This window comes from Osmerus eperlanus, chromosome 17, assembly GCF_963692335.1.
Source record: "Osmerus eperlanus chromosome 17, fOsmEpe2.1, whole genome shotgun sequence".
NCBI lineage: Eukaryota > Metazoa > Chordata > Actinopteri > Osmeriformes > Osmeridae > Osmerus > Osmerus eperlanus.
Genome location: NC_085034.1, coordinates 3,721,370 through 3,733,561, shown reverse-complemented (window position 1 = coordinate 3,733,561; position 12,192 = coordinate 3,721,370). Strand labels below are relative to the sequence as shown.

At 47.0% G+C, this 12,192-nt stretch overlaps 2 protein-coding genes across 2 annotated transcripts in view; one reads left to right on the top strand and one right to left on the bottom strand.

Annotated features, from left to right (window-relative positions):
- itih5 (inter-alpha-trypsin inhibitor heavy chain 5) overlaps nt 1-12,192 on the top strand; it is a 173,415-nt gene that overhangs the window by 129,653 nt on the left and 31,570 nt on the right. The gene's annotated exons all lie outside the window — the stretch shown is intronic.
- LOC134038047 (thyrotropin-releasing hormone-degrading ectoenzyme-like) overlaps nt 4,867-12,192 on the bottom strand; it is a 75,969-nt gene continuing 68,643 nt past the window's right edge. The window contains 6 exon segments of the mRNA XM_062483642.1: nt 4,867-5,408; nt 6,235-6,320; nt 6,538-6,594; nt 6,596-6,677; nt 9,753-9,872; nt 9,875-9,921. Of these exon segments, the coding sequence (XP_062339626.1) occupies nt 5,266-5,408; nt 6,235-6,320; nt 6,538-6,594; nt 6,596-6,677; nt 9,753-9,872; nt 9,875-9,921 (535 nt within the window). The 3' untranslated portion in view covers nt 4,867-5,265.

Sequence of the window (12,192 nt, the reverse complement as noted above, 5' to 3'; positions counted from 1 at the left end):
GCCAAATTGGATTTTTTTTTTCTGAGCCTGCAACTCAGCGCAGATTAAGACTTAAGGCCTCATTTGGATTTGTTTGAATTTTAATTTTGGAAATCCTTAGACTACTAGGGCACAGTAAAGCAGTTCACACACACACACATGCACATGCATACTCACACATACACACACACACACGTGTCAAATATATATAATAATGTGTAGATTGTGTGGTTGTGTGGTTGTGTTTATAGGCTGTTGATGAAGTCTGGTCTCATACTGTTAAGAAAATTGAAATATTTTCTGAAAATATTCATGTATTACTTTTAACAATGAACTTCAATCTTGGCTTGCCAAACAATGAAAAGTAATTCTGTTGCGTGGAGTGACAGATATCATTACTGAAACCTTCACAACCCTGTCTGAATGTAGGTTACACGTTAACACAACAGTGGTCTCTCACTTTCTCTCTCTCTCTGTCCAACCGCTTTCCGACATACACACATGTATGTGCATTCTCACCATGTTCCAGAAAGCACAAATGTCTGTTGTATACAGTATGCAGAGAATAGCAAGTGTCCATGAGGAAAGTGCACGTGTATCAGCCGTCAACACAGGACAACATGTTTTTCATGTTTATTTTAGCGAGGCTATACCAGGGAGATAAGTAAAGAGGGTCCTGTGAAACACAGTTGAACATTACCACTACACATGTGTCTTGTCTATTCAGACATGAGCTGTACTTAAATTGCAGCACTACTTGAAGGAATGATTGAGCAATGTGAGAGAAAATAAATACAAAAAAAGAAACGGGGAGTGAGAGATGGAGAGATATAGACAATACAGAGGGAGATAAACTGGGAGAAAGGATGGTGTGTGGATTTGTGTGTGGTAGTGGATGTTTGTGAGGGTCTGTGTGTTTCTGTTTCTGTGTGTGTGTGTGTGTGTCCATCGGGTATCCAGCAGGCATCCAGATGGACGCGGCTGCAGTATTGTGATTAATGGAGCGAGTCTTTCCAAAGTCATCTCCCATAGGAGGACATACCCCTCAGGCACACACACACACACACACACACACACACACACACACACACACACACACACACACACACACACACACACACACACATAGAAAGGCATACACACGTATATATATATATATATATATATATTTTTTTTTTTACATATACACACACACATATTGACCAAAGTGGCTCAGAAAGGCCACAGGCTTTCTCTTTAGCTTCACACTAACATCCCACTCATATCAGAGGAGTTACTTTTGCATAATTAGTTATGTAACACAAATTAGATATCTGTTCATGTTGGTGTACTTCTTTAAAATGTGTGTGTTCAGTTATATTCTCTTGCATAGGACATATAGCACAAATGAAGGCTCCTTGGATCTCCATAAAAAAAAAAATGATTTAGGTTATTTATTCTCTCCATCCTTTCCACAGAATAACTGAGCGGAAGGTGGGAGAGAGGGATCCAGGAGGAGGATAAAGAATGACAGGATGCAGGAGGAGAGGTAGATGGAGGAAAGAAAGGACTAGTGCTCATGTGAATGGAGGTGCAGAGCTGGCATTGTGAGAATGGAGGAATGGAGAGAGAAACCGGGCCTATAACGATTGTGAGCGAAGGATGGAAGGAAGGAAGGAAGGAAGGATGGAGGGATGGAAGGGGTCTGAAATAAATTGGGGAATGGGTGGAGTAAAGGGTATGGAAGGATTGATGCACGAGAGGGGTGAGGGAGGAGTGATAAGTGGTTTATTTCTCTGTGATACCTCAACACAGGGAGCTGGTGACACAACAATGAGCTGTGATAACGAATGCTTCTCCAATCCCCTGCTTCATTTAAATGTGAATAAACTGCCTCATGCATGCAGAGAGAGTGAGAGAGAGAGAAATAAAGGGAGAGAAAAGAGAGAGCAAGAAAGAGAGAGGAAGTGAAAAACTGGAAGAGAAAGCTGAAAAAGGCAACGTGTCAGAAAAAGACAAAGAGAGCGAGAGAGAGAGAGAGAGAGAGAGAGAGAATAGAGAGGGAGAGAGAGGCAGAGAGAGAGAGAGAAAGAGAGAGCGAAAGAGAGAGGGAGAGAGAGGCAGAAAGAGAGAGAGAGAAAGAGAGAGAGAAAAATGACTAGACACTCATCTGTATTCCTGGTACTAATGGGATTATTATGATACCTATTCTCCCTCCATGACTGTTGTAACTCTGTTCCTTTGTTCTCAAATGTCAGCTGGGTTTGGAAGTTTGGGTTGGGTGCTTGTGTCATACGTGTGTTTATGATAATCAGACCCTTTGAAGATCACATACTCGCTACTGTTTCCTACCCATGATGCATTGCGCCCCCCCCCTCCATTCATCACTGGCTGTACTGATAGCCACTCCGATGGTGACTATCACCTGCCACTTATGACAACATCACAACAACAGCATGATCGAAGAAAAGAGTCCGTACACCAGTCATTTGTTTCAGTGGGATTCCGAGGAAGGCTGGACAGGCAGGGAACACTGGATGGCTTCAAGGCCACTGCCATAGTTCGGATACACACTATATTTATCCCTAAGGGGGAGAGTTTAACCCCAGTCAATTCTTTTCAAGTCTATCATTAGACCAAGAGCTCGTCATTGTGGTGTGACAACAAAAAAGGGTGAAAAATCACATCATGAGAGTCATGTACCAATGCGTCACCCCCGCCTCGATGTTATGTCTCGAGGTCCTCGGAGAAGTCAGGGAAACGAGAGAGGAAGTGAATTTCACTCTGAAAAAACATCAAGAGAAAAAGAAAAGACCATCAATCCTGTTGAAGAATAGTGTGAGGAGAAGACCATTTCTACACGGCTCAATGTAGTTTGCAGACTGGATATCTCATCCTGTGTGTGTTTGATGAATGGATGGGAGCAGAGAGATGACAGTTGAAGAACTGACATAGATAGTGCTGTTTCTTCATGCATACATCTAAGACCCGACCAATCTCTCCTGAGAACTGACAGAGAATAGTGTTCTTGATATCATATTATATCTCTTAATGACTACGAGTTGGATGAATTGTATATCAGGTGAAGCATAGCCCTCCCTATTCCCAGAAAAACCATTGGGGTGTCAATGAAACATTTTTAACAGGATTTTTCAAAGGACGAAACATAAAGCTTTTAAGTCAAGTATGGACCTTGTGAACGAGTGGAAATGTAATTGTAGATCTGCCTTGTACATGCACACACAGATACACACACACATATGTACACAGGCACACTTGCATACCATAAATGGACACAAAGAGAGACAGATACTGCAAGACAGACAGTATAATCGACTGACAGTTTCACAGTGATGAGTTACTGTACAAAATGTTTTATTGTCAGCGTTAAAACCCCAATGCTGCCCTGCACAAAATACAGAAGATTTCATCTCTGGTTTAGAAAAGAAAGAAAAAAAGCTCTTATGTCCAAACACAATATGAAAAGAGGAGAGGAGGATGAGGAAGAGAGACGAAATAGGAGGAGAAGAAGAAATTGAATGGTGGCCTTAGAATAAGTAGTCACCTTGAGTGTTGAACAATACTAGAATCTCAAAGGACTCACAGTAGAATCTGCTCATCCCCCATGGAGCCCAGACTCAACAATAGAACTTCATCTTTTTAATCGAAATCAGCGCGCAGGAGAACAGAAACATCAGTAACTGAAGCAGGTCAGAGATCATGAACAAACAGAAGTTTCTACACGTCATAGTTACATCAGCGTTATTCACACTAGGGCCTAGCCCCGGCTGGCAGGTCCAATCAGCAGCGAGGACCACCATCGCACACACGACACTGAGCGCACCACAACACCACTCAAACAATCAGAGACCCACACCGCCATGGAGTTGACCAAAATGATAAAAGCTTTTGATGCCAATGTTGGACTTCCTATTTCCTGTCGACACAGGGAGTCGCATTGTCTAAGCTCTTTCTCCCTGTAACACCTTGGGTATATATAAACAGCTCCTAGAGTTGGAGGAGCCAATTAATTATAATTCCACCCCCTTCTTCGGGTCACCTTGTTGGGGCAGGGAATCAGGGGAGGGGGTGGGTCAGATATTTTAGAAACACATTATCACACACAACACTGTACACCACATCAGCAGCAGGTTCTATTTCAAACGGTTCAGACTGTCCAGTCAGTATGTATGGCTCAAAGAGGAAGAGGACCAGTTCCAAACCGTTTCTGTTGCCGAATACGTGTCGAGTTCCTCTTCGTCTTGTCCCAATCATAGTACTGATTGTCAGGATAAGAGTGTTTTGTGCTTGTTTCCAGAGCATCATATTGCAATGTTCCTTTGTCTGTAAACTGTTTCTTTATATGCCACCTCTCTTCATCTGTCCATCTGTCTGTCCTTCTAGGCCACAGAGAGTACCTGACCTGAGGTTCTGCGGTCAGTGTTAACCCTTGTGTTATCTTCGGGTCGTTCTGACCCATCAGTCATTGTGACCCACCGTCGTATTGCGACAACTTTACCGCATACAAAAACAAAGTGAAGCATTTTCTTTTAACCGTTGGGCTGTCTCAGACCCCCCACATTGCGAAGGTTAAAAGAAAATTATTTTTATTTGTTTTTGTATTGGGTAAAATTGGGTAAACACAACGATGGTTCGTTATGAACCTTTGGGTCATGTGACCCGAAGGCAGCACGAGGGTTAAAGAGGTTACTGGGTCAGCTCACTGGAGAACCAACAGATACGAGGGGGGAAGGAGGGGGAGAGCGGATTCCAAAACCATGCACAAAACTAAATTCAAGAGTCACTGAAGCTGAAGTCCACCATGCAATATGTATACCATATCTTCTTCCCTAAAGGAGCTAATCAGAAAAAGCCCTCAAACGTAGTCTCTCTCTCTCTCTCTCTCTCTCTCTCTCTCTCTCTCTCTCTCTCTCTCTCTCTCTCTCTCTCTCTCTCTCCCTCTCTCTCTCTCTCTCTCTCTCTCTGTCTCTCTCTCTCTCTCTCTCTCTCTCTCTCTCTCTCTCTCTCTCTCTCTCTCTCTCTCTCTCTCTCTCTCTGTCTCTCTCTCTCTCTCTCTCTCTCACCAGTGACTCTTTTCTCAGATTTGAAGGAAGGGGTGTCTTATTGGCAGTTCAAATGAAAGTATTCACGTTCTCTCTGTTGAGACTGTTTTCTAGCTTGTTCGTGTGTGCACCTTGACGTTCATCCGCCCTTTACTAATGGTCTATGGTTGTTGAAGTTGTATGTCAGAGAGGTATATCCGTGCTCCATGTGTTCCCAGTGGTGTAAGCAGTCAGTGGTTAGCCGTTAGCCGTTGGGGGACTTCCTCAGCCACTGGTAGAACTGGCGTTCGTACAGACTGTGCCACCTCACGTTGGCCTCCACGATCTCCACCGCCCGTGCAAACGCAGGCCCTGCCCCTCCACCGCTGGCCTGGATGAACTCCTCAGCTGGAGAGGAGGAAAAAGGGGGGAGGAGTGACAGAAAGAGAGAAAGATTGGGAGATAGATATAGAACACAGAGAGAGAGAGAGAGAGAGAGAGAGAGAGAGAGGGGAGAGAGAGAGAGAGAGAGAGAGAGAGAGAGAGAGAGAGAGAGAGAGAGAGAGGGGGGACAGAGGCAGAGAGTGAGACAGACTATTTACTCTTCATCAGGTATCAGGGTCACCTTCTTTATTCAGGATGACTAGATTATTACAATACTGACATTTACTCTACATGGGAGTATCCCCCTCTCAGGGACTGCAGGGACTACAACAGGAAATGAGGGAGCATTCAGTTACTGATCAATGCGTCAGACCCCTGCCTGGTTGAGCTGAGAGAAACACAACAATACACTTTTGTAACCAATTATCACCGGACGAGAAACAACATGAATGCATTGAAGTGAAAAAATCAGGAGAAGCTGATAGAGAACGTTCAGTCGTGAAAGGGAAGGGAGTTTCCCTAAAAGTTCTATATTTTCACAGATGCAACAAAGCTTTTCAGCCAATTAGTGGTGGAGGACTACAAAGTTTCCTTTGTGAAGACCATGCCTGTGAGGCAGGGAGCTTTGAGCAGACCTTGCCTTGAAGGTCTCACTGTGCCTATCAGAGCACTGAAGTATATCCGAGGTCTAATGATCAGTTTATGTGAAGCCTGGGCCAGTGGAGAGAAGTCAGAGACCACAATTTCTCCAAAACGGATATCTTTTGTGAACACACCTGGATGTGGAAATCGGAATGGGTGAGAGCCCTCTCTGTCATACACACACTCTCACACACACACACACACTCACATACCTCGTTAAGCTCTGTCTCGGTATTGAGGAACTCTGTCACTCCACTGATGAGTTTGGAGTTCATAAACAAGGCCTCCCCATACCTAGCAGACAGGACAGAGGAGAAGAGAGGAGAGAGGAAGGGAGGTGAGGAATAGAGGAAAGGATGGGAGAGAGGAGGAAGTCGGGAGAGGAGGGAGGAGGAGAGGATGGAGGAGAGGAAGTCAGTTACAACAGGGTCTAACAACCTTTACCACAGTGTCACTTGTACACTTGACACAACAAACTTCTTTCGTTGTAATTTCCGTCAGAGATATTCACCGTGCGTTGAGGATTTCCCACTTGTCTCTGAAGTAGCGCCAGGCCAGGTGTCGACCGTGGGGTTCCGCCTACGTGGATGACCACATCAATGACATCCTGGTCTGGAACCAGGTCTGAACTCAGAGACAGGTTCAAACAGTCTGAGAAAGAGAAGGGAAGAGGAGGAGGAAGCAGAGAGTTAGATGTAAAGAACAATTTTAAATAATTGAAATAAGAGTTAAGGTTAAACTCTTGGCATAGCAAAAGAGCCAATGCTATTAAAACGTTTATTGTTCATTGATATCCTCCAATACAAAGATACAGGCCATTTAAAAAATGATGGGATGTAATCAGCGGTGCTACAGTACGTGGAAGTACTGTACAAACACAGTACAAACACAGAGGATGCAGAATTCAATGATCAATCCAGAGTTGTAATATCATGTCAGCATCCAGACACGATCCGACCTCATCAAACAGAGACACAGACGCTTATGGAAATGAGCAGAAAGTGTCAAGCCGGCAAAAAAAAAATTATATTAGTCTCAGAGACACCGTTATGGTGGGTAAGTTCTCAATTTGATATTTATACACAGGGGAAAACGTGTGTGTGAGGGGGAGGGGAGGGGGGGGGGTAGTTGGGGGGAGGGGTTGTGGTGGTCCTGTGTCATTCTTGAGACTCTTTCTCTCTTTTTCTCTCTCTCTCCCCCCCTCTCACCCCCCCCCCCCCCCCCCTCTCTCTCTCTCTCTCTCTATCTCTCTCTCTCTCTCTCTCTCCTCTCTCTCTCTCTCTCTCTCTGCTCTCTCTCTCTCTCTCTCTCTCCCCCTCTCTCTCTCTCTCTCTCTGCTCAGTGACAGTTCCTGTGTTGCTCAGCTCCTTACTGATTGGATTTGTCCTCCGCTGAAACACGTACAGTGCACTGTGGAGACGGAACACGGCGAAACAAGAAGGCCCCCCCGACCCCCATCCATGAAGTGTTGCCAGGCCTGTTTATTCATGGCAGACTGAGGAGAGTGTCTATAGCATGAAGTGATCCACACCTTTGATTTATGTTCTTCAGTGGGTCTGAATTCACCCTGCGCCCCACAGCATCCCTGTTACACAGTCTGCACCACACAACCTGTGCCTCCACTTTCTCACACACACACAACACACACAAACCACACACACACACACACACATACACACACACACACACACACACACACACACACATGTTGCATGCAGGCCTACACAATGCCCCAGCGAACCGAAATATGTGTAACCTCTCAAGGCTGCCATCTGAAAGGCTCACACAGGAAATGTCTTCACCCCCGAGGCTTGAGGGAAGGAAAGGTGAGCTCCGTAGTGGTGCTGAAATGACCTCATCTTAGAGAGGCAAACGTGAGAGAGGGCAAAAAAAGTGTGTGTGTGTTTGTCTGTGTGCATGTGTGTGTGTGTGTGTGAGTGAATATGCGCTTGTTGGACCGAGCGAATGCTACATGCATTAACAGCACCATGGAGGATGGGGATACTATTACTCCTGGGTCTCAGGGAGGCAGAAATCAATAAGAGATGCAGAGGCCTTTCTATCTGATCCTCGGAGCTGTGTGTGATGGCCACGCGGGCCATCTATTCTGACCACTTTTACCAGCGATGGGTAGACAAAGGAACACTTACACTGCTAGGACAACCTGTACACACACAAATACACACACGTGCATGCACAAACTAGCAGACAGAACGTGCACACACACGCACATGCTCACACCGAGACACACACACACACTCACACCACCTAATCACGTGCCAGGGTTATTTTCAGGCTGCGCGACAGTTGCATACTGTGTGAAATTCAGGAAGGTTCAATCCTAAATCAATAGTTGTGTTCTTTGGAGACTGGGTCCGTGCTGCTCCCTAAACTAGAGCAGCAAGCAGATAAGATGGATGGAAGGAGACCCTGCTGGATAGATCCCTCCCCTCCTCTGTTGACCCAGCCTCCCCCCCTCCCCTCCTCCCCCATCCCCTCCTCTCCCCCAGCCTCTATCTCCTATGGAACACCACACACCCAAACTCTTGTCTTCCTGCAATCCAAACACACTATTCATCAGTTCCCCTTGCCTGACCTCTGCCCTCACCTCAGCCTCTACCCTCCCCCTCTTCTTTCACTCCCCACTTTCTCCACTCCACTCTTGCCTTCCTCCCCACACAAACCCTTCAGGGACACGGAGGGTCATGCTAATTAGCAGTCTTGGCTGATGTCCAGCCCTTTCGTTGTACTGTTCATGTCTGGCACTCCCTGTTCAAACACACACACACTCGCTAACACACACACACACACACACACCACACACGCCATTCACGTGTCCCTCTTTCACCACCTTGTGACACTTATCTGGATCTGGTCTCCAGACAATGTTCCAACATGCTATTCCTCCTGTCCCACTTTTCTGTACACCAGTTTCTAGCGTACAGAAGCACAGTGAGTCTGGCATCCCAAACACATCTCCTAACTCTACCTCTAAAGTTAGAGCAAAAGATGATTGCTGTGAGAGTCTGACATCATCTCGCTAACACATGCTAATGGGGAAGCAATTCAGCCTGGTGCTGTGTTATAAACACAAATATTGCTTCTTGTGCCACAGTCTTTCATGGCCCCAGATGACACAATCTGTCATACAAACTGAGAGACCAGGGGAGCAAGCTCTTACAGAGTCGTGTGTATGTCTGTGTGTGTGTATCTGCTGTATGTGTGTGTATTGTGTGTGTTTGTGTATTGTGTGTGCGTGTCATGAGTTGTCAAGACAGACTGATATATTTCTAGAAGTGTATTGTCAGTGACACGCGACATGTCGTTTGGCTGTGAATCAAAGTTCTATCATGAGATATTTCGGTGTATTGCTGGGAAAGTGACAGCTGGCTGATGGGTTATGATCGCTGAGTGATTGATTATAAATGAGTTCTGATGGGCCAAACAGTGATTGATTACTGAGACCAATTGATGTTCTGATGAGAATGTCAGAGATGCCTGTGAGTTATGTGACAGTAGCATTGATACTTTAAACACAGCATTGGAAACTTAGTATCGTAGTAGGTTATCTGGAGTTGTTCTCACCCTGTTGTTCATAAACTGTTATCTTGATGTTTAGCAAAGTATAGTACAGCACAGCATAGTATGGTATAGTATAGTGTAGTATGGTATAGTATAGCATAGTTTAGCATAGTGTAGAATGTTTGATAGTGTAGTACACTAGGCACCTGTTGAGCAGGAAGGCGTTGTCGCTGCAGGTGAGAGCCTCCAATAGCACCTTCTTCTCGGAGATGGCGGTGGAGGAGTGGAACTTCATCCAGATGAACTCCCACACGTCCTCGTCATCAGAGAGACGCCGGTGCAGTACACTATGTCCCTCACGTTAGGGGGGATCCTGACACACAAACACACACACACACACACACCAAACAGCACACATAAAAACACAGATGCGTGAGTACAAAGGCACACAGACACACACCGTCATTGGGGTGCACACACATACAAGTTCATCTCTTTCATCCAACGTTATTGACGGCGTTGTCATCTGTTACGGGGAACAAAGCCGGTCGAGTCGTCAGTAATGTGTGGCAGATAGACACCTTTGAACACACTAAATGGATTCGAACAGTCAGAGTCAGAGCTTGTAGAATGACTTGTTTTGTTCATAGTCTAACACATGGCTCACTTCAACACATGTCACTGAGCACGATAATCACATAATGTTCGCTACACTAGAGTCACAGCCGCCTTTTCAACAACGGAGGGCGTATACTGAAATGTTCACTTACACACGCATGCATTTGCTCACACACGTACACACGCACACACATTAACAATTCGATTTGCAAATCACTAACCTGGGTTTTATCTACACAGTCTGGTTCGCTCCCATTTTAACGTTGTTTTTGGGGAAAGGGACTATTGTGCCGTGTAAATGTTACAACAAGGCACTGGGGCGTGGCGCTGGAGCAGGGACCATTACCTTTGTTTTTTCAACTGGCAAATCGCTTTTGATGCTCCACTTATAAGGACCTCCTGCCTGGCTGGCTGACTAGCTGGTTGGCTGGCTGACTAGCTGGTTGGCTGGCTGGCTGACTTGCTGGCTGACATGCTGGCTGGCTGGCTGCCTGGCGTGTCGGCCTGCCTGGCTGGCTGGCGTGACGGCCTGCTGTGTGGCCCTGGCTCAGCCGTGGGTCTGGCCTGCTCTGGACCTGCAGCACCAGGAGTCTGTGTGATGACACGGCCTGCTGCTGAGCTCCCACTCAGATGGCTGAACTGAGGGGCTGGCTGCTCACACTGCAGCCCCTCCTCACACTGCAGCCCCTCCTCACACTGCAAGCCCCTCCTCACACTCCCAGCCCCTCCTCACACTGCAGCCCCTCCTCACACTGCAGCCCCTCCTCACACTGCAGCCCCTCCTCACACTCCCAGCCCCTCCTCACACTGCAGCCCCTCCTCACACTCCCAGCCCCTCCTCACACTCCCAGCCCCTCCTCACACTGCAGCCCCTCCTCACACTCCCAGCCCCTCCTCACAATGCAGCCCCTCCTCACACTGCAGCCCCTCCTCACACTCCCAGCCCCCTCCTCACACTCCAGCCCCTCCTCACACTCTCAGCCCCTCCTCACACTCCCAGCCCCTCCTCACACTCCCAGCCCCTCCTCACACTCTCAGCCCCTCCTCACAATACAGCCCCTCCACACACTCTCAGACCCCTCCTCACACTCCCAGCCCCTCCTCACACTCTCAGCCCCTCCTCACACTCCCAGCCCCTCCTCACACTCCCAGCCCCTCCTCACACTCTCAGTCCCTGCCTGAGACGACGTGTGTGCAGCTGATAAGCCCAAGCTTTACCCTCAGGACTTGGGACCATATTGGGTAACAGTAAGTACAGCAGGTACAGTAGAGTTGCTGTCTACCTTCAGATTATAAAATGAGAAAGTTAATCTCTGCAAGTAGGAATTAATAGAAATCTTAGGGTGATAGACTAGTTCGAAGCCAACAGAGCCAAACACAGGATAGATAGATATGTCTGGTCTCTTCTGTACGGGAACATGCTACATGTCCACTGTTTAACAACCACTGGTCGCATTTCTCTGTAGGGTTCTGGGGTGTAACACTCCTATTCTTCTGACAGACCAGAGGAAAGGAGAGGAGAGAGAGAGAGAGAGAGAGAGAGAGGAGAGAGAGAGAGAGGAGAGAAGAGAGAGAGAGAGAGAGAGAGGAGAGAGAGAGAGAGAGAGAGAGAGAAGTGAGAGAGAGAGAAAGAGAAGAGAGAGAAGGCTCCCTAACAATGTGTTTGGGGAGGCCAGGGTGAGAGAGCATCTCTCTCAGGCTGCGACATCATCACCAGCACACCCAGACCCTGTTTGAACACTAGATGGAATATTCTGGATGTCCCTAAGACCTTCTGTCAGTTTGATGCTGGGCTCTCTGGGTCACTGTTCTCCATTTGACTAAGCAGAATCGCTAAGTTCTGCTGAGGCCAGCGCTGACACGCAAGGGGCTTCAGGACCATGGGACTCCAAAGTCCTCCCTCCAAATCTTGTTCTGAGGTCTCACACTTACATGGAAGCAGCGACTGAGAGAACGCACAGTCGAATATGCTGCCCTGTACAGCATGGAGCGCCACTCAGGGAAACTGCTGCTGCTGCAGAACCCT